Consider the following 26,389-nt stretch of genomic DNA (forward strand, 5'->3'; position numbering starts at 1 on the left):
CCCACCTCCACCAGTATCCGCACATCCATGGCACTCTTCTGTATCATGCTTGGATTAAATTGATATTACTATGTACGGTATCTGAACATTTTCATTGACCTCCACCCTAGCTGCTAGCAGCAAATATTTCACCTTTTAGTTTCGAATCTGCGTAATTTCTTAGAAAGAGACAAAGAATCGAAAGGAAAGCAAATTATGTGAAGACTTGTGTGTGTTCTGAATCAAAATGAAAGAATCGTTCAATAGAACAGTTAGTGTTCTCAGAAACTTATATAGGATCGTGCACCCTCCATCAGATGAACTTCAAAAATTTCCACGGTCTCAGAATCTCAGTGAAGGTAAGCGTTAGCAATAAAAATGGCTTTAGTGTATTATGTAAAATCAAAGATATCGTTTCATATGATGTAGATTTTGGCCCTCATAGTTTTGTCTCATTGGCAACTTGGCAAGTATGAAGCAGCTACAGAAATCGCCATTCATGAACATGATGCAAGTGTAGAATGTAAACCAATGCTAGTACTAGTTCCGCTAAATCTCCACAGTGCGTATCCACTATAAATGTCATACTCATAGACATGTGCAGGCACTCCCAACGATACGTTAAATTTTGAATGTGTGATAAAATATAAGCAGAAGGTTAGGCCGATCGACGACTCCAATTCTAAGTTCACAACATAACAAACTAAAATGTCAGCATTAATTAACCATCAATTAGTCTGCAACGCCTGCCACATATTTTTCTTGTATCAACTAGGGTCTTTGGGTGAACACTGAATGATTAACTACACAGTAGACATGAACATATTTCAACAAAGTGTTGACACAAAGAGCCTTATAGTATGAAGAAGATATGCAGGCTAATTGTTGAGCCTGAGGTTGGTTTACAACTGTGGCAGGTCAATTATGTAATTGCAAGTCTTTCCTATCTATAGCATGCTATAATTAGAGCCAATAAAGCAGGTCTTTAAATCCCATTACCCTGTTTTCAAGAAGCAGATTCTGTGTCTATATTACACCTTATGGATACTTAAAATGTTTGCTAGACTTTTTGTAAGATTTTTTGCTGAATGGTTCAATGCTCAGTGAATTTTTGTTCCAATTTATTTGATTAATTCAACTTGCATCAGAATTTATGGAAATAAATTTCAGTTGAGTTGTTTTAAATTGAAGTCTAATATTCTTACAGTACCAGTTTGATATGCTCCATGTTTACCTTTCAGGACATTCAAGACTACTGTGACACTTATCATGTAGAGGATGGATCCTGAACAGCCAAATAGAACTGCTCAATTCAAAGAGGTTCAAGTCTGCTTTTTCCAAAAAGTGCCCGCTAAAGAAATCTTTAAAAAAGTCAGTGTGAGCAGAATTTTGCAAATTATAAGCAACAAATGTAAAATTTAGATTGCCAGATCTGGCTCATGGCTGTTCCGTTTGTAGCCTACATGTTTCCATCAGCCAAATTCATTGAACAAAAGTGAAAGGTATAATAAATTAAATAATGTATCCTTTCAATTTAGCACTGTAATTTACAGTGCTATGAATTCTATGTAACTGTTTTACCATAGATATATAGAAAACCAGTCTTCTCCAATTTAATACAAGACGTTTTATCACTTGATCACCTGTACCCCAACTGGAATTCATTTTTACAGTATATATTTAAAGGAATGCATGACTCCACTGTTCATGTTTTCAAGTCTCGCCTTACCAACATACTTGGCTTTTTTTCTTCGCTACCATATTGTAAAACTCATATGCAGCTTGAAAGAAACAGGTTTATGTGAGTAATGGTAAAGATTAAACACACATTGACAATGGTTTATTCATTACAGGAATCAGAATGGATGAAGAAATTAACAACCAGAGAACAAGAGGAAATTCTTCATTTGGTGAGTATTTGGTAGAAATTGTTCTCCCACTCTCCTGTCCAGTTTTCAGAAACAGCTCTCCCACCATCCTGTAAAGTTTATTGATACATTTTCCCACCCTCCTGTCCAATTATAGAAACAGTTCTCCCACCCTCCTGTAGAGTTTATTGACACAGTTTTCCCACCCTCCTGTCCAGTTTATTGAAACAGTTCTCCCACCCTCCTGTCCAGTTTGTGGAAGCAGTCCCCCCCCCCCGCCTGTCCAGTTTATAAAGCAGTTCTCCCACCCTGTCCAGTTTATTAAAAAGTTCTCCCACCCTCCTGTCCAGTTTATAGAAGCAGTTCTCCTCCCCCCCTGTCCAGTTTATAGAAGCAGTTCTCCCACCCTGTCCAGTTTATTAAAAAGTTCTCCCTCCTGTTCACCCTCCTGTCCAGATTATAGAAGCAGTTCTCCCTCCCCCCCCCCCTCGTTCCTGTCCAGTTTATAGGAGCAGTTCTCCCACCCTTCTCTCCAGTTTATATGAAAATTCCTCTTTTTAGATGTTAAGAATATGTACATTACATTATTATTGTTATTCAGATATGCCCATACAGTAGCTCATTTATCTTACTTATTCCTCTTCACCAGGTCAAACATTTTCCACAACTATCCCATTCACATTCCCTGTCATATTTTTGGAAGCAGACAAATTGTTTCAGGAAATAATTTATCCAGTATCGCATCGCCCGACTGCTACAACAATTGGTCACGCTGCTTTAAAACTGTAAAGATCTATAGCAGTTTCTACACACTACACAGGAACTATAGTCTTGAACGAGAGAAATAATTCAGAACCTTTCCAAAATGCTACACAAAAATTTGAACACTAAATTATTCCCTGGGATTGTGCATATGAGAAAAGTTTAGAATTAAAGTTTGTTTGTAGTATAAAAATGTTGTTATTTTTGCACACTGTAACAGTTTATTTGTATATGCCTGGTGGTCCTAGACATAATAAGACCCTCATTAACTCTTGTCTCTGATTGTCTTTGATCCCCCACAATCCCTGATTCAGCTGGGTATGACATCCATATTAATGGTATTCATTTTTCTTTTGTCCCTTTCTCATCTTCTTAAAGCTGACCAGTGCCAAGTCTGGCTTTACTCAATTCTTTTATCTCCCTGCAGACTGTTCTATCCGAGATCAATGAAAACTTTCCTATAGCCTTGGAACACCAAAAGAAATTCTTGAAAGCATTTATTCAACTGGTAAGAAATATTGAATGATTTTGGGTGTGGGAAGAGTGTATTGTCAGGGCAGGGTCAGGACACTTTTGGTTTGGAAGCTAAAATTTGCAGTTTCAGATTTTGTGACTCATCAATCAAGTTGAGTCGAGTCAGGAGTTTATCTGGCTTGAGTGATATCCTTGGTGGAGATGCTGTAGATAAAAAATTGTTTGCTATATGATAATCAGTGTATAATAGAAGTAATTAATTATGCATAACATATTTTGGGCTTCTTAGCACTTTCCATAGTGTTAGCAATACGGCAAGATGTCATTGTAAAACGTGCCGCTATGGATCTTGGGAATTATATTGCCATTTTACAATATTTTTTTAATACCCTACTATTCAGTAGGAAACAATTTTATTGTTTGTTTTAAATTACAAATTACCTGATATTTGTAATGTATTAAGAGTTTTTAGATTTCCTGTCTAAATTTGACATTTTGTGTTACCGGATTACTCTGAAATATTTGTTCTTCTGTTCCAGATGGAAGATGCCAATTTGGAGGTAGCAGATGCTTTATATGAATCCTATGCTGCTCTGATATCCTCCGTGACCATCCAAGAAGAGCTCCACTTCAAAACGTTTATTCTGGTAGGTACCAATTAGTAACTAGTTCTGAGCGGAATTATTTCAAGAGTACAACAACATGCGTATGAGTACAGTACCAGTGGAATTCTCCTTGCTATCAGTACAAGTACACCGCTCAATGCATGAGTACCAACACTGAATCTAACCATAATTTTATTTCCTTATTCATTATTCTAGGAAGAAGGTGGGATGTTGACACTAGAAGAATCAACAAGGATGTTGTCTCATGGAACAACGGGACTACAGATCTGGCCTGCTGCTCTGTGGTTAGCTGAGTGGATATTAGAGAATCCCGATGTCTTTGAAAATAAGTACGCCCTCTAAGCTACATTGATAGCATTTCTAGTATTGAATGGTAATATTTGTACTATTTCTTCATACCTGATATTGTTACCAGTCCTCAAAACATGATCACTTATGGTGTCCAAGAACTTAGCTTTTCAAACACACTTTTTTCAATATTTTGTAAATTTAGCCTGCATTAAAAAAAAAGAAGATTAGTTTGAAGGATCATTGATCTCATTGCATCCAACGTTTAGTTTGCTAAAATTTGCTTAAAGTTGTCAAAAGGTGTGGAGAGGGTGGGAGGTGGTGGTGGAGATAAGAAAATATGATATATTTGGTTATTGAGATTAATATTGAGACTAATGAGACAACAAACTTTCTAATTGAACAATATAAATTAATGAATTAAATTATGATGATTAAATATATCCCTATTTCCATTTCTTTTAGATCTGTCCTCGAGTTAGGCTGTGGTGTAGGATTCACTGGATTATTCACTGCATTGACTTGCAATGTTCAACAGTACGTCTTCACAGATTGGCACAGAAAAGTTCTGCAGTCGCTATGCCGTAATCTGAATTTAAATTTGAAACAGAGACGAGATGCTAGGCTCTGCAGAAACTGTTTGGATAATTTTGATAATCCTGATTCTGATTCTGACATAATTTGTACAACATTGAGATATTCAGCTGACACTTTAAGCGTTGGATCTTGTAAGCAATTGAAGAAATCTGGAAGAGATTGTGTTGAAAGATGGCAGGATTCCTCTAAATTAGAGAGCTGTAGTTGCAAATTAACTCTGGGCGAACGTAAAGACAAAAGAACTAAGGTTGATAAATCAAGTTATGGTCCAGAAGGAATAGAAATAACTGGGGGTGAAAACACTTCTCTTGATGGTATGGAGGAGGAGGAGGAGGAGGAGGAGGAGGATCTTCTGGAAGTCATCGGTGATGGCAAAGAGGATGGAGCTGGTGGAACTGTCCATTTAGCCTCCTTAGACTGGGAGCAGGCGGACTGTGAAGTCAAGAGATTTGTGAAGCCAGATGTTGTTTTAGCTGCTGGTAAGATCTATTCTCTGTGGTTTTGAAAGAAACTAACAAGTCATTTTATAACAAGTTTAAAGGTACTATAAAGTGAGGAAGTGTACTCGGTGGTACAAGGACAGGAATTTGGTTTCGATTGTCAGTGTGGTAATCTAACTAACTCATTTACAGTATGTAGGCCTAGATTAGACTATTTAATTTTTATGAGTGGTTGATTTACATGAAATTTCAACAGTTCACAGATGCAAATTGATGAATATCTATATATATATTTAACAAAATTATGCATCATTCCAACAAGGACATGATCAATAAAATAGTCCCAAAGACAGAAACCGATGAAAGTTGTAAGTAAAAGACCTCTCTCTGTAAGTGCGATAGTTTGATGAGGTCTATAACCACAGAATGCTCATGTGTGTGTGAGTGACAGGACAAGAGTTATAGCACAAACAGTTGCTTTATGCCAAAATAACTCAAAACCAACATCTCTAACTTTCTTCAAAGATGTTATTTTTGAGCCAAAGTTATTACCTTCCTTGGCGGAGACGCTGAAAATGTTCCTTAACAATCAAAGAGGAAATGAAGTCACTGCCTACATCGCTTCTTCTGTTCGAAACGAGGAAACTTTTGCTCATTTTCTGAGCGAAATAGGTGAGTGTTGTTCCTGGCTGCATGTAAAGCCAATATATGTGAGTGTCCACTGGGTCATCAGGAAAGGTTTTTAGATAACTCAAATGGAGAAAAAGTCTTGTTCTGATGTGGAAGCTCGCAAAAATTTCCTTTAGAAACCAGGCCAGTTGTTGAATGTGTTTTGCCCTCCTTTATGGTCTTGGAAGGTGGTTTAAGTTTACTGTATACAATTCCTGTGGCTTTTTATTCTTTGTATTTATTTGAACTACCAAACGAATTTCTAATTGTTGTAATCATACTGTATCAGCAGAAAGATAAATTTACTGAGAATCACCTCTCCCCTCCAATCCCCTTCCCACCCCCCCCCCCACTCCATAAAAATCAAACAAAATGGATTGACCAGAGTTCAGACTTATCAGCATTTGCAATGTTTTTTTTTTATAGATTCATCTGAAATTGAAGCAGAAGAAGTAAATGGTCCCTCGAAAGAAATATTCCATTTCGATAGATCCTGTCCTATGAAACTTCTGAAACTTTACTCCAGAAAATAGAAAAGGAAGCCGGATGCCTTCAGGCGAAGCTTACAGTATCAACATACCAGCAGACTGCATATGTGAGACTTGGATGGGATAAGAAACTGGACAAAATCAAAGAAACTTCTGGCTAGAATGAGATTCAAACCAGTGATATCAGATCACAAGCGGTCGGTGATGTGGCCGAGTGGGTGAAGACGATGGCATTTGAAGCAATGAGGCTTCGCAATCGGGAAGTTCTGCGTTCGATCCCCGGCTGGGTCATAGTAAGGTGGGTTTTTTCATCCAAGGGCAATCTACGATTTTCCCCTCTGAAATTACTTTCTAAATTGAAAAGATTCCAAATTAGAGTTAAAATGTTGAATTGGAAGCCATGTGACATGTAAGTTGTAATCCAGTTGCCCTTGCGGGTTTCTCCCAAATAACTGGTGATTATTATTATTATTATGGGCTCTGCTTACTGAGATATCCAGTCCTCAGTTAGATGTTCCAATGCTTTGATAGTGTTGTACTCTACATTAGGTTATTTACATAAAAAATTAAATAAATAATTGTTTAAAACATTTTCATGTGGTATCTATTTTGTTAAGAATAATTTTTTAATGATTGAATGAAATTCTTATCTCACAGTACCTGAGTCTTCCCTCTTAATCCCACTTACTCTGCCCCCATCCCCCCCCCCCCCCATCCCCACTTACAGCCATATTGAGATCTTGCCTATGAATAAGGCCTCTTTTCTTGTCATTGTTTTACTGTCTTTATCCATACAAAAGAATATTAATATATGGTAAACAAATTTCCTTGAAGGACATTTTGTGTGGAGGTTGCCTCTTTGCTTGACCTTTTTTTTTAAACCTTAAGTCTCCGTCGTGTAAGAGAAAAAGATGAGACTCGACTTAATATCTTATCAAATAACTGAATCTCATATTTTTGTAAGTTCTTGTATTGCCTTTGATTATTTTGGTTTTCCGCTTTAAATATGTCAAATTTTTAATCTCTTGGTCATTGAGGGGGTTAATTCAATGATTAAATAACATTTTATTCCATGACTTCATGGTTTGTGACTTTTTTTTCCAAATCCAAGCTTAAAACTTTCATCTTTATTAGCAAATATAATATAATACATCATGGAATCTAATTATTTTTTATAAATTTTTATGGACCTTATATAAGCAGTCATCTAAAGTGAATGTCATAAGTCTGTTGTTTTAAACCACAGACGTTCCTTGTGTTTTGGAGATGACAGTGTAATAATGTCCAAGTGTCATCTTATTAGAAAATATAACTTAATACATCATGGATTTCTGATTTTCGTATTTTCACTTTTATGGACTTTGTACATATGCAATCATCTAAAGTGAATATCAAAAGTCTGTAGTTTTAATCCACAGAAGCTCCTTGTGTGTTAAATAAAGATGACAGTGTAATAATGTCCAAGAAGCGTCTGTCACTCTGTTTAATACTGAAATCTTGTGGTGATAACTTTATGTTAGCTGATTTATATTGACATAGTCCTCTAGCATGTGATTTGGATGAACTTATGGTCACCGGATATGTCCTCCTTCCTGTCTCCTGTGTTATGTGACCCTCCAGATGAATTATCTAAATAGAAGATCAACAACTGTTAGATCAGACAATAAAGTGGAAATACTTTCTCAATATTCATGTGATCAACTAGCTAATCCAAATATGAGCACAGAACCACAAATTGTCAATCGTAACCATCAACCCTTCAACCATATCTGAACTTACAAGGCATAAGGCATATTGTAATTTTGTTGAGTTGCATTTTGGGTACCCCATGGAAATAAACTTTGTTTGAAGAAAGGAATCCTTCAACTTAGATTACCACCCTTGGCCATAAACAACTTGTTCTTCTTTTGTCTAAAAAAATATTTCTAAATCTAGCTCTATAATTTTTTTTAAATGTATCATGATATGTTATGGTAATAATGGTATGTTACCATATATGGTACAGTATATGACATATATGTTATGTACCATTTTGAATTAGTTTATCCAAGATGGAGAAGGGGGCAGGAGGAGAGAGGGTTGGGAGGGGAGGGTAGAAGTTGTTATATGTCAGAATTTACAATAGAAATTAGCAGAATTCTTTTCTTAACTTTTATGAAATAACATTTATTAGAAAAGATATCTCAAATAAATATTTAAATCATAGATAGAATAAAACGTTAAAGGAATATAAATGACTTTGGATATTAATGAAACAGATCTCTCGAGAGCAAAAACTCTCATTGCACATCAGTAGGTTTTGTGTGATTTAAATCTTACTCTAATATAATATTTACAGAATACACATATATAGTATATGCTAATTTAATATAAATTAATGATTATATCTGTTTAAAACACATCTGCATATAAAGAGAAAGAAAATATTCTACCATGAAAAATACTTAAATAGTTGATATATATTCTTCACTTTTTATATAAAAACAAAATGAAGTATATTATTTATTAATAAGCCTATGAATTAGTAAAAAATAACACAGGGATTAAGATATGGTAATCTAAAAGTAAAACTTGTACTCGAAGATATATTTTGTCCTCGGACATTTCTGTAATGGTTTTATATTTTTCGTGGGCAGCAAGTTTTACCGTGACTCTTTTAGTAACCTCTCGTTTCATAGTTTTAAGGGATTAAGATGGGCAGAACAACTTAGGCAGATTGAAGTTGAAATAATTTCATTAATACAAGGTCATATATTGAAAGTAAGAGGCATTTACTATAGAGAATAAGTACAAAGTTACCAATACAGTACTAATTTTAGTCAATGTATTGAATTCTATTCTATGAGTGTCAAATGAGTAATTAAAGTTTGAAACTTGGTTTCACAATGCATTTGTCAAATAACATCACCATATTCCAGTTCACAAGCAAATTTACCCAAATTAGTGTTTAGACATTATAAATGCATGTGAAGTATTTATTCCTTCTGAATTTTGAATAGGTGTAGGTAGTTTCTTATAGAAAGGCTACAGTAGGTTTACTACTTGCAGCATTAAAAATTTGATAGGCAAGGCTTCCACATCCTCATTAATGCAGGTGTTTTAGATTGGTCTGCAGTTTTCATGAATCCCTAGCAATTATTACTGGAATTGAAAATGGATGGACCATTTGCAAGATGTCCTGCAAGGTTTCCATCTGTCCCTGATTAGAATTAATCCCATGTAGAAAGCAAACTGTAAAATTTCTAAAAATTTGGACTTCATTTACATTATTTGAAATCAAACTTGATTGATGAAGTTAATGGACTACGTTGCTACGGAAACTGTCAGATCAGATAGCATTGACGAAATATATGAACTGAAATAGGTGTCTTATTGTAACAGGTTAAAAATATACTTTCTACTGCAAGATTATTTTGCATGATATGTTTATTGAATGATTTTGGTCACTTTATTTGAGATATTTGTTTCCTACATTAGATTTAATTCTACAAGCTAACATTCCAAACCTGTACTTTCAAACTTTTGTCTTGCAGATCCCAGTTGTTCTTTCTGTAGGGCTAGCACTAAAACCATAAATTTGTAGGGATAAAAGCATTGCCCAATATCTATACTCCCTGGTGATTAATTTGAATACTACTTACTGATTGCATAAATTTGATAAACATTTATTACAACTTACTTAAAATCTTCCATTTATTCTTCCATTTATAAATATTGTATCAAAAGTTTTTAAACAAATCACTGTGTGACAATGAGGAATGGTAAATGCTATTCCACTGGAAACATGTTCAATGATCAAACATGGCTTGTGACTCACAGCAACTCATGTTTTTGGGGTCATATCCCACAGTTTTAAAAGAGTTGTTCTAAACTTTCTAATTTCTGAAACACTATATTCAACACATTGATACAGAGGGCATCAATGTCAACTGTCAAGTTAACTTTACAAAAGCCTGACATATTTTCAAGAAAATAATATCAGATCAGCAAAGTGAGTCCATGTCAAACTCTAATCGACAAATAGTATAAAATCAATAGTTTCTCGTCTTTTCTTCCAATAAAGGGACTGAAAAGTGAAGCCCGACCCCCCCTTTAAAAAAAAATCCAACAGTATCATTTGATGGTACCAAACTTTAGGGCAGACTTTCTTGATTACATTTTATGACCAATCATGGAAAAATTCTGACCAAAAAAATTGTCACAAAAGGATGATTACCTAAGCGACTATAAATTGCATAACTGTCAATACATACATGGGCATGCCAGGATGTGGTTAATAGTTTCTGAAATGTTACCACTTTGGCATATGTAGCCGATTTGATATTGTCCCCTCTACAGATCATCAGTATCGCTCCCAAATTATTTTATTAATTTTCCTATTTCGGCACTCCTCGATGGCCGGGGAATAATTACAAGAATGTCGAGAGTGTCTAGAAAAATACTTTTGAAGACTTGCAGCAAGTTTTTAGTCTGCCAATCATTTTGGGCCAAAAACCGATTACCTTTTAAGCACAACAGGAACCAAATATTTGACAGGGCAGTGTAACATGAATTGCAGAGTAGGAATTAAGAGAAAACACTTCAAGCAGTTACTCAAGCATTATACTTTGACTAAAAGGGCCTGACCTACACCAGGGAGAGGTTTGCCAACAGTCTCTTCACAGCCAGCAATGATTTTGACGTGAAAAGGTGCCGTCACAGCTTGACCACCAACAAACATGGTTTCTAATTCTTCCTCTCCTCCCCCATTCAGTGAATCCATTGCAGAACATTTTGTCCCTTAACTGCCCTTCCCCTCCCCTTCCCACCAAGATATAACTCTTAATGTCACAAATTACCCCATTTCTAAATATCAGAGTGGACTGGGTTTTTCTTCCACTTCCCAGGGTGCGATTAGGTTCTGCTTCGGTTGTATAGGAACGCTGACAACGAGAGAGGTGGAGCGAGAATCGCTGACTTCCAGACTCGAATCTGACATCCTGCGAGGTGGGACGTCTATCGTTGCGACCGTCTTCTTGCCTCGGGTCCTGAAAGGTGAGACGGTTTGGAATGTTCCGATTCTGCAAGAAGTGGAACGCAACAGGGGATCGTGAATAAACAGACAGTCGTGAATAAACATAGAGTCGTGAATAAACATAGACGGTCGTGAATAAACATTAACTCTTTTGTGCATCGATAGACAACACAAGTATTTGAAATATCAATATGAATCTACTGCCGTAGACTAATACCTGATTTACTCCGGAAACAGGCCTGTGATTATAATGCAATGGCATATGCTCAGATTATCTTCATGGCTTGCAACATTTTAGCATATAGCTTCTTTTGAATTCACAAAAATTGCTGTGAATTAAAAAAATATTCCTGTGATTGATGCAATCACTGTGGGAGACACTGATTTGATACTTACTAACTATTTCGATACAAAGGCCATTTAGTATTTGTCACAACATTGTATCGTTTGCCACTGCAAAATTTTGATTACAGATCTAAACAGAATAATTCCACTGTGAGTACAGCATTTGTGTGTTTGACACATCAACCTAGTTGTTTGCTGTATTTCGTGATAAGATCCTGCAAATTGAGGGGTTTGAAGTTTATTAAAAATCCAGTATAAATATATGAAAGTACATATTTATATATAGGATATGAGAAACAGATATGAGTTATAAGGCTAAAAATAGCATGTACTGTATGTACAAATAATAAATCAAAAGTTAATAAATGAATTTAACTAAGTTTTCTGGAACAACACCCTGAATAAATATGTCAGCCCTATAAACGAAAGAATTTTTAAAATGTACATGCAGTTTGAAATTTTGGCGTGATTTTCCAATTAATTTTAGTCTGTGTAAGAAGTGACTTCAGCTCGTTATGGAGTGGGTGTTTCTCGTCTCTATTAATTTTATGAGAAATCCTGTTAAAGTCTCTCATGGCTGAATTGTTTACTTGATTAATACGGGTGTTAACATCTGGGCTAAAAACACTGAAATCTATCAATATCTCAAAATATTCCTTTCATGAGAATGTGAAGACAAAGCTAATAAGACACTGTGTTCGAAAGAACAGCTGCAGCAGCTGGTTAATCCCCTGCAGCTAAGCTGAGTCAATATAAAACAATACTAGAGATTATCTACACAGACCAGCAGTGCCTATATTGTGTGAACATGCACTGCTGCACGAAAGATTGGGTCCTACACATACAGCGCCTGGCTGCAAGATGCTTAAAGGGGGCTGGCTGCAGGATGTTGCAGCCCCCTTTTAGCATCCTATTTCTGACATGTGTGCCTAAACTCTCGAATTTTTACTGTTCCTGACAAAGTATGTTAATCGACAGAATAAGTAACGATCTCATTAAAATAAAGAATCATCTGAATATCATAATTATTCTCATTTGTGACAGTCAATACTGCTGTGTGTACTATGTCGCCTATTGTTATTCCTGAAACCGAATGAACGTACGATTGCTGTATCAAACAGAACGAAACCAGTGTCTCGTCTATTTGAGTGGCACATAAGATACACTCATAGAAATGCTCTCAAAGTAGAAAGAAACGATCAAAGTTATCTTTGAATAATTCATTTACTCAAGGAAATCATGAATATTTTCTCCCTTTTCGATGCCTGATGCAGTCAAGAGAATGGGATGTGCATTAAGCAATGATTATCACAGGCGACATGACTCACATGAAAATCTACTCAATTGCCTTTGCAAGTTGTAATAGCCAAGGGTAAATTTGAACCTGTGTATATATGTTTATAGAACAGAGTGTCTTAAGTGTGATAATTTATCTAGGGAATAATATGTCCCATTTCGCCAGGCGCGTAGCCAGGGGGGGGGGGAGGGGGCGTCTGTTCCCCCCTTGAGCATATTTTTTTTGTATGTTTTATGATATCGCTAGTAATTTCAAGCTAAGATGCAACTTACAAGGCCTGGGAAGTGCCATTTTCAGCAATCTGGGAAGCCTTTTCAGCCAAAATCCAACTCATAGTGGCGCTATGCTTAGATAGTTTTTGCAGAATCTACCGCTCTGATAGTTTGCCTACAGGTTCTCCCCTCCCTTGGCAAATTCCTGGCTACCCGCCCTCATTTTTGCATCTATAGCAAAAATGGCCGAATAGTTGAACAAATACAACAGTGTACAGCAGTTCTTTAAGACATACACATATAAAAGTATTTTCTAAACAGAAGTAATGCAGTAATTCAGAGCCATAAAAATTGCTAGACAAATTATTTATTCACTGCCTTCTGATGTGAAACCTTGCGAATAGCTGTTATCACTCTTCTTTAAAAAGAAAGTGAGAATAAAAACAGAAGAAACATGAGCTTTGTGACGTTACGAAGCTTAGCCAAAAATGCAACTGTGTGGGCGTCATGATGGACCGACTTATTATCCCAATCTAAATTAGGGAACACGTCCAAAATACGTTCGTTCATTTGCGTGCTGCTGAGTTTGAACTCGTTCAACGCATGCCTAAATCCACCCTGGAACGATGTTGAACGCATCCGAACGGGCCGCTAAAAGGGTCACCGTTCCGATGCGTTCGTTTGTTAGGTGAATAATTTAATCCGCTTAGTTACACAAAAGTGATGCATAACAAAGGGAACAATGCAACATTATTTCCGTTCGAAAGCGTTCGAAAGCGTTCGTTTGCATCCGCAACACTTCTGTTAAGTAGTTAAGCTTTTCTTTGCCAATATTTTCTCCGTTCTGAGGCATCTGTTTGCGTTCGTTTGCATGCAGTACCGTTCTGCAGCGTTTGGCTTCGTTCAAATGTGTTTAAATTCATTCTGTTACGTTCGCGCACAGGTTCGTATAAAGACGTATAAGTACAACTTGAGTATAAACTAGTTTTAAAAAAAAACGTGTAGAGACACCTCGTATATTATTTTAAAATAAAATGATCACTACATGCCAGTTACAAGGGTTATTTCTGTGACCCAATGAGCCGAGGGTGAGCGTAACTTGAAAACTAAAACCGATATACTTTCATGCATGCGCTTCGTTATTGTGATAACAGCCTAACGTTACGATTTTTGTACAGCCGTAATATACGTTAGGCTACCCATTACTTGTACAGTAAAAGTAACGTTATAAGGAATTCCACGTTCTAGAACAAGTTTTGTGTGCAAGTAGTATACCAAAGATGCAAATATATTTGCAAACAACTTGTTGCGGACTAGAATCCAATCAAATCAGCACAGTACATCTTGTGATTGTCTCTGTGAAAAAAATCATAGAAGTAAGCTTGCAGTTAGTGCTATGTATACTGCTGCGCAACAAGCTGCGACAATTTGAGCCGTATATTTTAGCAAAATAATTTTGGGCGCGAATTTTCTGCAGTTAAATTTTCAGTTATAAAAACTGGTATGGTTGAAAGAAGGAGTTGGTTGAAGACGTAAAACCCGCGCCAAAATCGTGGATCTTGGCCGTAGTCATGTCATTTCAACTAAAGTAGCTATAGTCGGACCTGGCAATGGGGAGGGTTTTCAAACGGGCCGACGGCATTTCAACTGGCTTCTGGCAAACAGACTACTGCTAGGGTCAACTTCTGCTTTAGTTGCGGTTAGGGTTGGGGACAGTGGCGTAGCTACGGGGGGGCCTGGGGGGGCCGAGGCCCCCCCATGAAATCGGCTGGCCCCCCCACTGGCCCCCCCACTGGGAATGTAAAAAAAAAAAAAACTCATCAGTGCCATTCACTAATATTTTTTGTTCAATAATTTGGGAAATAGAGTTACACAATTTTCTCGTCTGCATCTGGCAGAATAAGAATAATACAATATCTGTAGTAATCATGAGAATGGTCACACAGCATGGCATGGCAATGGTCGATGCGACGATTGCGACCATACACCACGAACCTTGTTGTGCTGCGCGATATCGATATCTACCAATACATCTAATCGGTCATCGATTGGCACAAAAACCCAGATTCTGATGACAGCTGCCTCAAGAAACCCAATAAATGGCCTAATTAGCACCGAGCCACCAATGTGGACCATTACCGAAACATCGATGCGTGCTAGTCTTCCATCCACAAGTCCACATGTGGGCATATCCTGCAAACCTACCGGTAGCCCACAGGGGTTTGAGTTGGAAAAAAGGCCTTGACACCTTGAAACGACAAATGATGCCAACCATAGGCGTACGAGGAGGGGGGGGGGGGCAGACTGCCCCCAAATTTCCAGAGGACAAGAAATTCGGGCAAAAGTCCTGAAAAATTCGGGCAGCCTAAGAGGAGAATTTTTTTTTTCTCCTCTTAGGCTGCCCGAATTTTTCAGGACTTTTGCCCGAATTTCTTGTCCTCTGGAAATATATATATATATATATATATATATATATATACAGTATATATATTCCGGGGGAAAAGGGGGCACGTGCCCCTCCCCCACTTTTCCTCAGGTTAAAAATGTGCCTTTTTTTCTACATAAAAATTGAGGTGCCTCAAGTTAGCAAGAGGCCAGGGAACCAGAATGAACACTCGGGAAGGGCCGTTTCCGGCCATCTGAGGGGTTTGTAAAACCAAAAATTTGCTAGTACGCTCCGCGCCAGCCGATGGTGGCGCTCCGCTCAGATAGTCGTGCATACAACTTTGCAAATCCTGGCTAAGCCTGTGACTTTTAACGAATTTCTGTGAGTCAAACTCAAAACATTTTCGAATGGAAAAAATTTGTCAAGATATTAACAAGAAAAAAACTCTTAATTCGGAAGATTCCTACATTAGCAACTAGCATGATTTCACCTCATTTTGTCTCAAAAGAAAACTTGTTCCTTGTTTCCCAATTTGCGCATTGGATATTGCAGTGCTAGTATGCATATTTTCCTTGATGGGGGGGGGGGGGGGGCGTTGATGGAGTGATGTGTATACACAAATAAGATAATACAATAAGAGTTATAAAGGGTACTGAATATAAGGCTGCATCATTCCAATCGAATTTCTGCAAAGTGCCCTTTGATGTCAGTGCCCCCCCCCAGATTAAAAGTGCTTCCGCCGCCCTTGACCTGGATATCCCCGACATGAGTGTATAAAAGAAACATTTTCTTTTTCATGGATGGTGGGGGGGGGGGAGTGCCTACAAGCCTAGAAGTACAGGTTTATCATATTCTTTGTTATATTTTATACTTTTTTGTGAGACAAATTGCAGTCTCACCCGACACAGCGACATTATCCCGCCTACGTGTCGTTGAACAATGTATGTTTTTCTGGAGGTAGCTGAGTACTGTGTTAAAATAATAAATAAGGTAACTAAACATAGGAGCTTAAAAAATATACTGTCCCATTTTTCCCCTTCAAAGTGCTGTTACCATTTTTTCTTCTTCTAATTTACCAAATTTTTGGGGAAGTGTAAATTTCTATAACGTGAGATTATAAAATAAAGAATGTTTAGATGCAACTTGCAAGGCTTCAGAAGTGCCGTTTCCAGCAACCTGAGAGGCATTGTGTGCCAAAAATTTTCTTGTACGCTACGCGCCAACCGATGGTGGCGCTCCGCTTAGATAGTGTCACGGGAACTTTCAGGCACAAAAAGTTCTGCCCCCCAAACTGAAATGGTCCCGTACGCCTATGATGCCAACTTCCCTCAAGTTAAAAGTCTGGCTGAGTTGGCAAGGCCAGTCAGCATGAAAGAGAAAATTTTTTTTTTTGCATTTCTGTCACCAAAGTTGCACATCTTTTTGGTTGCTATTTTGCCTCACAGGTGCCATCTCCTGCGATCTGGGGGTGCTGAAATCTCAAATTTTCTCTGTACGCTCCGCGCCATCCAAGGTGGCGCTCCGCTCAGATAGTAACCTCCGGCCCCCCCACAAGAACGAACAGTCCCCCCCATGGCCCCCCCACTCAAAAAATCCTAGCTACGCCACTGGTTGGGGATAGATCGAAAATTATTATTATCGCGATACTTTTTTTTCAAGACGATATTCTTTGAGGATTGAACAAGTGACGATAATTTCTTGTGAAAGAATTTAAAATTAATGTGGAAAAAAATGCGATTATCTTTTCTCGGTTTTATGCGTAAATGTTATTCTAGCATTCCATGGTTAAGAAAGTTGAAAAGAAATAAAGTTGATCAACTTCTTTTACTGACTTTTGAGTCTCGTAACACACCCGTCCTTTACCATGTTTGCTACAGTAACGCTCACGTATGACTGGAAATGTGTACGCGCACAGAATCGTATAAAGACGTTTAAACAAGTACAATGGCGTATAAACTGTTGACAAACAAAGTGCCGCGCAGGCACCACGTATAATCCCTGTACGAGTTTATACGCAGGTTATGCTGTTGTGAATAGGGATTTAAGTCGCCGAAAGAATTAGTGAGATGTTTGAAACAGCCATTTCTTCAATCGTTGTTTAAGACGTGATATCAACCTAGCAGCGAATAGAATGCAGGTTAAGTGTTTGTCGGCATAAAACTTAACTGTTTTTCGTTAATTGGGTTTCTAGTCAGTGTTTCTTTTCCCGACTTTTTTTCAGATGTAGAGGTTATGTTCCACGGAGTATAAGTTTACTTTGAATAGTTGGCAACATTTTGAAGAAATAATAAAGTATTACTAAGCGTTTCTTGTGTCAATTTTTTTAAAGTAATTTACCGTTGGTACCAACCGAGTGAAAAGAATAAAAAATTTCCACCAAACAACTTTGAAGCAGGGCCGGTTAAAAACAAAACATGTTTCTCGTCCGCGCAAGGGGCCTCTTTTTTCCTGATTCCCAAATCTGTATTTGGATAACAAGAAATCTAAATTATCCTTAAAAATTATTTTGTAAAGGTTGCCACATATTACAAACTACTATTAGCGCATGAAAAGAAGAAAATGGCCGCCCGTTTTTTCCCTTCAGATCTCAGTACGAGAAACATGTATTTTATTTGTATAATAGAACAACTTTCGTTACTGGGTTAAGTAAATATTTACCTACCCTAGCTATATGTCGATTTTATAAAACCTTCATGAAAACATACTTTTTTGAAAATGGATTTTGAAGCTCAGTCAACAATAAGAAATGCTTTCCGTTAAATACTGGCGTCAAATAATACATTTCGTATTTATTCCAATAAAGATCCACAAAGGATAAAAATGCCCTAGTATACCGTACATGCAGAGCTTACTAAAGAGAAATAGAAACTGCATGTACATGGTCATTTTAAGTATCCAAATACTATACAAAGAGATTGAGCTCACCGAAACACCCCTTTTCCCTACCACCTGATTAAAGCGTCTTTTATAAATTATAGTACCATACAGTACTTTACACATTTGATACCAAAGTTACTTCTACAACAGCTTACCAAAATAAGTGTCTGAAAAGGTTAAGTTTTAACCGCACAACCTACACAGTACCATTCATAATTTGCATATTACACCAAAATTTACAACCGGCGTCCAGATGGCGGGAAAATGTAACATCATGTTCAATATGTTGTGTCGTTCCCCCGGTGCGATGAACTTTGGCAAGTTCGAATGTCGACCTACTTATGTTCTGTGACCAATGTCAGTGGGAATTTTGTGTGTAAATTTGGGGTTTTCCACGTGTTATATATATATATAAATTTTACGTAAGCGGAGTGAATTTCGGGGCGGTTAGTTGATTGTGAGGAAGCACTTTTCTAAGTATCAATATTTGTGAAAACTGGCAAACTTTTCCTGGCCCTTGCTCGGAAAAGCTGCCTGAACACAAAAACGATATCTAGCTATGGCCTACATGTTTAATGAAAGCCTAAATGAATAGGATGAAAAATGAAGTATTCGAGAGAAAAAAACTTATAGTTACGTTTGTGCGGGAAAGCTGCTTGACGAACGGTTCGAATGACAGCGTAGCGTATTTGTGGAAGTCTAGAAGTCCTGTTCACCGTTTTCTCTTTTTGTTTTGTCCTTTCTTGGTGTGAATCAATCTTTTGTGTCTTTCCATGTCCGCTTTTGATCCAAATGAGTAAGCGCAAACCTTGCACCGTCCGAGTCCGAGATCATTATACTTCGCCATTGCCATTTCAGGATCAAGATCCAAAGTGCCCCTTCCGTGGTTCAGGTACTCCAAGAAAGAAATGAAATGCCCATCATGTTTCTCACAGGCAATGGGGGAGGGGAAAATCGCCTGGGTCTTAAATAGTTGGACAGATTCTACAGATTTGACAGGCTGCAAAGTACAGTGCTCACAGTTTGTTTCTTGACATTTCAAAAAAGTTAGGCTAGCAAGTCGACGGTCCATGTGTTTCACTGTGAAGGCATAATCACTTCTTATTTCATCTAGTAATTGTTTTTCAATATTTCCTAATGGCCCAAGAAGAGCCTGTCTTAACTGTTCATGGTCCGTGTACCCACTTCGGGGGGCATCGCATGCCATGTAGCTACAGTGGATCTCGTGTCCGTCGAATTGCTTCCCATGCAAATTTTGGCACACTCGAGCCATTGCCTCGTTAAAAACAATTGCTTCTTTAGCTTTTCGTTCAGTTTCTGCAATTTTTCGTTGCTTACATGGAGGCAGCAATTCACCTGGAACTTTATCGGGAAGTGTTACCCCTGTTAAAAGGTTTGAAACAGGTGCCCATGCGTGCTCAATCGGGTTTAAGGCAGAATTCCCTGCGGAAAAAGATGTCAGTACTAAACCGTCGAGACCACAGTCTCTCCATAATCTCATACACGCTATTTGGGTAAGCGGTGATGTAATGTTCCAGTCCGGGCCCCCATCAGCAATTAAAACGGCAAACAACTGACCGCACCTTACATCATCCTTCAGAAGTGGTTTTAAGTCATTAATATGTGTCTCTATTGTGGCCTTGGCAAAAGGTTGTGCACGCAATACAATATGTAAAGGTCCTGTCACAGGGTACTCAACGTGATCCCTCCCGATCGAGTCTTCAGTCTTTGTAATGTTTTCCACTTTTGGTGTAAGTTTCATATATCCACTAGGAATAAGTAAGTATCCTGGGTTGGGGAAATCATGGTCCTTGTAGTTGGGTTTATCCACGCCCGGATATATACGATTTAACTGGTGGTATCTCGATACAGCGAGGGTACCTACTTTAAGTTTGTTCATGTTATCGCATGAGTAAACGACACATTCGGAGCGGAAGTAAGAGCACATTTCCCTCAAATATTTCACTAAGGCCCGGTGATAATGGTCATCACTATTTTCGTCTCTAAAGTCATTACGTTTTGAGGGAACTTTTGCGTCTATCAGTCCTTGGTAACGTTGAGCTGCAGATCGACTGGCATGTGGTGCCTTCATCCATCGCCGCACTGTACTTTTGCTGATACCGTTCTTCTTCAAATCTGGAACAGCGTTACTAACGTGGTTCGCTATCTGCTTTATTGACACACCAGAACTCCTAAAGGTAGCGTCGCGTCTGCGAGCATCTGCTTGGAAGCCATTTTGCTTGATAAAATTAGCAGCGGCTCCAACCGCTTCTGGATAGGTGGAAGAAAGAGGAGGCCTTCCACGAAGGCGCTTGTTTTCCGAGTCTGCCTCACAATATTCGTCTTCGTTAAAAATCCATGAGTAATCATGATCACATGACAAGTGCTTGTCCTCAGCACCTTCATTTCCAACAAACATCCATTCCAAATCCATGTTAAATGAAAATGTACACAAAATCTCTAGAAACTTACAACATTCATACGTGTGTATCAAGATAGGAATGAAGCTTAAAAGCTTCTCTGCCGTTTATTTTTTATTTTCAAAAGAAAGAGTTGCCATATTATCTTACACTTTCCAAGCCTGTCAGTGTCAGTAAAATGGTTTACGGCGCACCAAAGGAATCTATTTTATCGTTTACCCTCACATTCATAATCCTTCCTTTGAAACAATTTCGTGAATGGAAATAACTTTTGTAGCCATATAGGTAACAATCTTTTTTGGTACGGAGTGCCCTAACCACAGTGTTAATCCTCCATAAGAGTAGAGGTATAGGCCAATGAGAATAGCTTGACTATTCAACAGACAATAGAAAACTGCTGGGTTGGTACCTTTGAAATTTCCGACCATTCTTAGCAAAGAAATGCTATCACAAACTTTTCAAAACTACTTCATGACACACGCTGGACTCATCTCCTTGCAAAATTTCAACCTACTATATTTCAAAATCTTTAAAAAACGAAAAATACAGCAAAATGAAATTTCGGGTCATCTGGCTTGAGCCTGAACAAGATAAGGGAGCGGAATCGGTGTTGCCGCGTAGCAGCATAATCGACGAGGGTAACATCGTTGTTGGACAAGAAGTTACCTGCAAATGGCGAAAGATGCGATACAGAGCTGTGATTGATTCCATAATCGGTATGTTTTACTTATTTTTGTTCTTTTTTGGGGGAGGGGGGGGCGGGGGAACTTCCGTAGAAGTTAGGCGTTAGAGTTATTGATTTGAGTCTTCTCGTGAAACTTGTGTTCAATCCCCAAGTTTTTTCGAACTAATTAACTTTTATTGCACAATGAATTATGTCAGAAATTGCTTGTTTTTCTAGTCACTTTTTTTGTGCATCAAACAGTCTCTAAGTTATTTTATTTGAGTACATTACCCCATGCTTTTATAGGGGGGGGGGGGGGTGGGAGGCAATAGGTTTAGACTATATTTCACCCTACATTCTTGCAGCTTCACTTTCCGTAATGAAATTTTCTACGAAACATGCCCCCACCCCCGGACTACACAACTATATTAAATGTAATGACTTTTCTCTGAACTTATCTTCTGAAATTTCACATTTGATTTCAGTGTACTTCCATTGATTATGAAATAAAACTAGGGGGTTTGCGACGAAACCATCAATTTTTAAGGCCAAATGTTTCCCGTGCATTTTCAACTTTATATACTGTGGTTTGTTTTTTTCGTTCCGAAAAAAGATGAACAATATATACAATACTAAGCTCCTTAACTATCGGGTTGGTTTGAAGCTATTGTACTCCCGATCAACTGTGTGCAGAGCCGAGGTATAAGAAGCACAGTTGTCATTGTTTGTTTGAAGAAAAGCCTGACTTTAATGGTATTTAGTGACGTACTGTAAACTTTCAATCAGTGGGGAGAGCTGGCTGGGGTCCACAACCTCACCCAAGATCCAACATTGAAGTTTATAACACATCATTAATGTTAACATTATTATTACTTTTTTATGGGGGAGGGCCCCTCAATGTCACTTTAACTTTGCCCCTTGGGTGTGATCTAATAACCTTCAAGTGAGATCCTATAAGTCCAGGTGTCATTTGTCTAAAACTTCATTGCATCTTGCATTTTTATGTTTTTTCTAACACCATGTTTCCTATATCTTCCTTTAGATAAGAAAAGAACCTCCACATGGGACGTTCTGAGTGACGTGAGGGAGACGCTATTTCAAGACCATGTTGTCCCCCTTCCAAATGTCGCTGGGAACCACCGGGAAAATATAGAGTGTGAGTGCCCAGAGCTGGCGAGGCAAATGGAAAAGCTAGTAGAAGACAATGAGAAAATGGCAAAAACAATATCGGAAACAAAAGACAAAGTTGATGCCATATATACGATGATGGAGGGACTAATGGAATTAATCACCCGACGGGCCAAAGCAACTCCAACGACACCACCACCGCCTGCAACCCCCCTCCGATGTCTAACAAATACACAATTTGCCACTCTGACGACCTCGAAGAAACGTGCCAACTCAAAAGCAAGGCCTAGCGACAATGGAGTTGTGCTAATTGGAGGTCAATTTGAACTTCTTTTCCCCAAGTATGTGAGGTTCTACGAACAAGCAAAAGATGGAGGAGATTTTGTGGTCCGCTTGTTCGAACATTTCTTCCCCGGGGATGAACTTAAAAACTATAACTACTTCGGTAACGTCGATGGGAAAAGAGGGCTGGTAGAAACGCGAGAGTTTGATGCGATCATACGCCAGGCGGAGCTAGAATTTCCGGGGTTCCGCTCTACTTCGGACGGTGAAAGATCCGTCAGGAATAAATTGAACAATAAATGCAGGAAAGTTGCATTTCTCGCAGCTAAGAAAACTACACTACACTTATAATGTTTCACTTTCAGTCATGTAATTCTGCCTTACTAGCTCCTTAAATCTTTCTAGAGTTTTTGAGCTAACTTATGTCGACCTCTTTATGTTTTGGTAATGTAAAAACAGGGGGGGGGGGGGGGGGGTTTAGCGAACTGGTGACTGACCCAATTAATTTCTAGATCACCGCCTATAAGCTTGATAAAAGCAAGACCAAACACACCTTTACAAACACCTTGATCGTGCCGATTTATTTTTTATTCATGCTTCAACCTGTTTGTAAGGAGGGTCTTCTGACAGCCACCAGTGGACCGTAATCGATTAATCATAATTTTAATGCTGGATATTTATTTTGTACCTTGAACGGTAAATTTAGGATTTCATTGCCAAGTTTTACGCAAGAGATTGGCGCATTCACTGTAGAACCTGAACGTACCTTTATCATTTTATTTTTATATTTGCTTTTTAATGGGAAAGGGGAGAAGGGAGGGGTGGCCCCATTTTGAGAAGGCCATGGTAGTAAAACACAACGGACAGCAATTTCGTATCAACTCGATTCCTGCTTTATACAGAAGAAGAGTGGGGTTGTAGAGAGAGACTGGTAGGGGTTTTCTGATGTTGGTATAGTGTTATGTGTTATACATCCGTTAAAGTCAGCGAGGTTTTATTACAAAGTCAATGAGTTACAGTACGTAGGCATTCAACATCGAAATATTTTCTGTATGCCTATTTTCAGATTTGTATGTTGTGATCGATAATAATATAGTGTTTTGACAAGTCATGGCCTCATGTTGCGGTGAATTAATTCATTGTCAAATCTTTTTTTAGCAGCCATGCTTCATCGTGGTAGTTGATCCTAGAAGCGAAAACCACAATCTTTTGTTCGTTTCCTCTAAGCTCTCTGCCTTGCCGACGATACTATGGATTAACCAACGTTAACCATACGCTAGCGTAGTGTCAAGCGCTGCCCGACTATAATAGCTGAGTGATTTTCCCGACAATAAAAGTGTTTCTCGACAATGCGACTTTAAAGACGATAATTAACCAACTATACCCGACGATAATGCCCAAATGATATTATCAACCTCGACGTAACACCACTGTAATTTTCCTCCCCCTCCTCGTCATGCCTCCTTTTCCCCAACCCATTAGACCCCTCCCTCTGTTTGCGCCACTGCTCAAACTCAGTAAACCTACCATATAATGTTACGTAGTCTAAACAATATATCGAGTAGAAAGTTTATCCTGAAGTATTCCTTCAAACCCCTCATGAAAAAGTAAAGGCAACTTATCGGATTTAAACAACTTTCTAGTAGATCCAGTAAGAAGCAATACCCCACCCCTTGTGCTGAACAGACTAAAACAAGCTATTTTCTAGAAATGTGAAATATACATAATGCTATCATAACACAGTGCCTGTATGAGGGGTAGCCTACCACCTCGGTCGCAACCTATGTTAGGCCTACTATTCTAGAAAAGTGCAAGGATTGTGGTTATACCACATATATACATGCTTAGATTTTTACTTGATTGTGTAAGACTAACTTGCAGGAAAGCCTCAAAGTTTCGGGAACTGATCTGAACTTCAACTACGAAGTTGAGAACTAATTGTGTGTCTTCATAGGCCTACTTGTTTGATTAAACAAAGTATATCGTTCTCTTCACGTAATGTGTTGTATTTTCTTAACCCTTCCTTTACGCAAATAATTTCATCGATATCGATGTTTTGATAATCGTTCCTCAACAATAAATGAGCCTCCGCAAAGTTCGCTCCACTTACGGAAAACTCCTATATATATAACACAAGTAAAGATCGAGTTTTTACACACTTTAATTTCCCATTGACATCAGTCACGGAACAAGTTTTTAGTGCCAGCTATTAACTGCGTCACAATTTAAGAAAATAAACAGATAGTTAGGCTTGATCCCATTGACTTAGTGTGTTGATAGGCTACCACGTGTTTATATAGGTAGAGATTTTCGGTGGGAATTTAAGTGCAAATTTATCTGCGATACAAGTTGAGCGAACAAACACGGGTTAAACTAGACTTTTTACATTATCTCGTGTTGTTAAGCGGCCATGCGATAGGCAGAAGCGCCGCTTTTCTTTAATTGTTTCTTTCGTATATTTCCGACACTGGCTGCGTGGGTCTTTTCTGTGCTCGTATTCAGTTGGGAATAGGCAGTACATTGCTCATGGAGGATTGACGGTTGATTCAATGTGCAGTCCCCAACGTATGTACGATAGATGCGAGGGTACAGTAGTAAATATAGCTGCAGTAACATTTGCTATTCTTCATTGCTTGAATGTTACTGCGTATACTGTCTCTCTATTTCCCTCTGTCGTGACTGACCCAGTTTATCTCAACTGATGTACAATAGTATTTTAGGTGACGAATAGATATCTCACCTATTGTTAACGGCTCTTTAAATGATTACTCTTCTCCCAAACCACAGCGCACGAAGAGACAAGCTCTCTCTGTTACGTTTCCGTTATACTCTAAAACCAGCAAAGATAAACCGATTAGTGAACAAAGGAGTGTAGTTAATGAGTACGCAAACGAACGATGACAAACGCTGCAGAACGGTTGAACGGTCGCGAACGTAGATATGCAGCCGAACGGGTTTGAACGAGTTTGAACGCTGCATTTGGACGTGTTCCCTTAGCTGGTGACAATTATAATAATTAGCATTCACAGTAAACAATTAGAAACTGCCTTCCATTCCTCACCAAAGTCTCCACATTTTTAATAGGAACGTGTAGACCGTGCAGCTCATATCAATTATGGAAAAATGGCAATTTGTCGTCACAAACCTTGAAGTAAATTGTCCATTCCCGGAGTGCTTGTTATTGCTGTCTCTGTTGGTGTTTGGGTATCTGGAAATCATTAAGAAACAAGAGATGTTTAATTTTTTTTTTTTAGTAAAAAACTGTAGCGGCTTAAGTTTAGTAGGCTCTCTGCTTAGAAATTACAGTGTGGGTGTCATTCTTAGTACTTGTCTTTCTTGACGCTGTGAGAAACCTTTCCGTGGGTGTCAATCCATCTATCTTAGATGGTTAGAATATTGATAAATGTGGATTTATTGCTTGATGAGATAGAACTGTGGTATTCGTTGCATGGTAGGCTGCTCTATACTGAATAATAATTGTCAGGGATATGTGCTCAGAAAATATGGCATAAGGGGGAAGGTCGTATCTTGCAAAAAATCTAAGCCAAGCTAATCAGCAGAACATAAAAACTG

The 26,389-nt window shown here is 38.3% G+C and overlaps 3 protein-coding genes across 10 annotated transcripts in view; 2 read left to right on the plus strand and 1 right to left on the minus strand.

Moving 5' to 3' along the window:
• Window positions 1-226: 226 nt before the first annotated feature.
• On the plus strand, window positions 227-6,909 carry LOC139960464 (protein-lysine N-methyltransferase EEF2KMT-like). Of its 6 annotated transcripts, none has more exons than XM_071958836.1 (9): window positions 227-338; window positions 1,221-1,356; window positions 1,833-1,889; window positions 3,037-3,117; window positions 3,623-3,730; window positions 3,905-4,038; window positions 4,463-5,073; window positions 5,560-5,706; window positions 6,130-6,909. In XM_071958836.1, the coding sequence occupies exons 2-9, from the start codon at window positions 1,258-1,260 to the stop codon at window positions 6,234-6,236; spliced, it is 1,344 nt and encodes a 447-aa protein (XP_071814937.1). In that variant the 5' UTR covers window positions 227-338; window positions 1,221-1,257; the 3' UTR covers window positions 6,237-6,909. The 6 variants fall into 6 exon arrangements, with proteins under 6 accessions (XP_071814937.1, XP_071814939.1, XP_071814938.1 ...); XM_071958838.1 differs by having other exon boundaries at window positions 1,221-1,350; XM_071958837.1 differs by lacking the exon at window positions 227-338 and adding an exon at window positions 462-636.
• A 2,558-nt stretch (window positions 6,910-9,467) lies between these two features.
• Window positions 9,468-26,389, minus strand: part of LOC139959958 (regulator of G-protein signaling 11-like) — an 85,431-nt gene continuing 68,509 nt past the window's right edge. Inside the window, exons 14-15 of one of the 3 annotated variants that reach the window (XM_071957910.1) lie at window positions 25,962-26,024; window positions 9,468-11,251 (exon numbers count right to left, since the gene is read on the minus strand). In XM_071957910.1, coding sequence (XP_071814011.1) covers window positions 11,044-11,251; window positions 25,962-26,024 — 271 coding nt within the window. In that variant the 3' untranslated portion in view covers window positions 9,468-11,043. Of the gene's footprint in view, window positions 11,252-18,959; window positions 20,775-25,961; window positions 26,025-26,389 lie in introns of those variants that run through there. The other 2 variants (XR_011790268.1, XM_071957911.1) reach the window with 2 other exon arrangements.
• Window positions 21,296-24,511, plus strand: LOC139959959 (uncharacterized). Its single transcript, XM_071957912.1, has 2 exons — window positions 21,296-21,458; window positions 22,449-24,511. Exons 1-2 carry the CDS (start codon window positions 21,296-21,298, stop codon window positions 23,165-23,167), a joined length of 882 nt encoding a protein of 293 aa, XP_071814013.1. The 3' UTR covers window positions 23,168-24,511.

The sequence above is a fragment of the Apostichopus japonicus genome, chromosome 19 (assembly GCF_037975245.1).
Source record: "Apostichopus japonicus isolate 1M-3 chromosome 19, ASM3797524v1, whole genome shotgun sequence".
In the NCBI taxonomy this organism is placed as follows: domain Eukaryota; kingdom Metazoa; phylum Echinodermata; class Holothuroidea; order Aspidochirotida; family Stichopodidae; genus Apostichopus; species Apostichopus japonicus.

Bases quoted from the DNA above. Each gene is read 5' to 3' on its own strand.
- LOC139960464 (XM_071958836.1), top strand. From the start codon at position 1,258: ATGGATCCTGAACAGCCAAATAGAACTGCTCAATTCAAAGAGGTTCAA. The intron at 1,357-1,832 runs GTGAGCAGAATT...TATTCATTACAG, and splicing joins AAATCTTTAAAAAAGTCAGT to GAATCAGAATGGATGAAGAA. The intron at 1,890-3,036 runs GTGAGTATTTGG...ATCTCCCTGCAG, and splicing joins AAGAGGAAATTCTTCATTTG to ACTGTTCTATCCGAGATCAA.
- LOC139959959 (XM_071957912.1), top strand. From the start codon at position 21,296: ATGAAATTTCGGGTCATCTGGCTTGAGCCTGAACAAGATAAGGGAGCG. The intron at 21,459-22,448 runs GTATGTTTTACT...ATCTTCCTTTAG, and splicing joins TGTGATTGATTCCATAATCG to ATAAGAAAAGAACCTCCACA.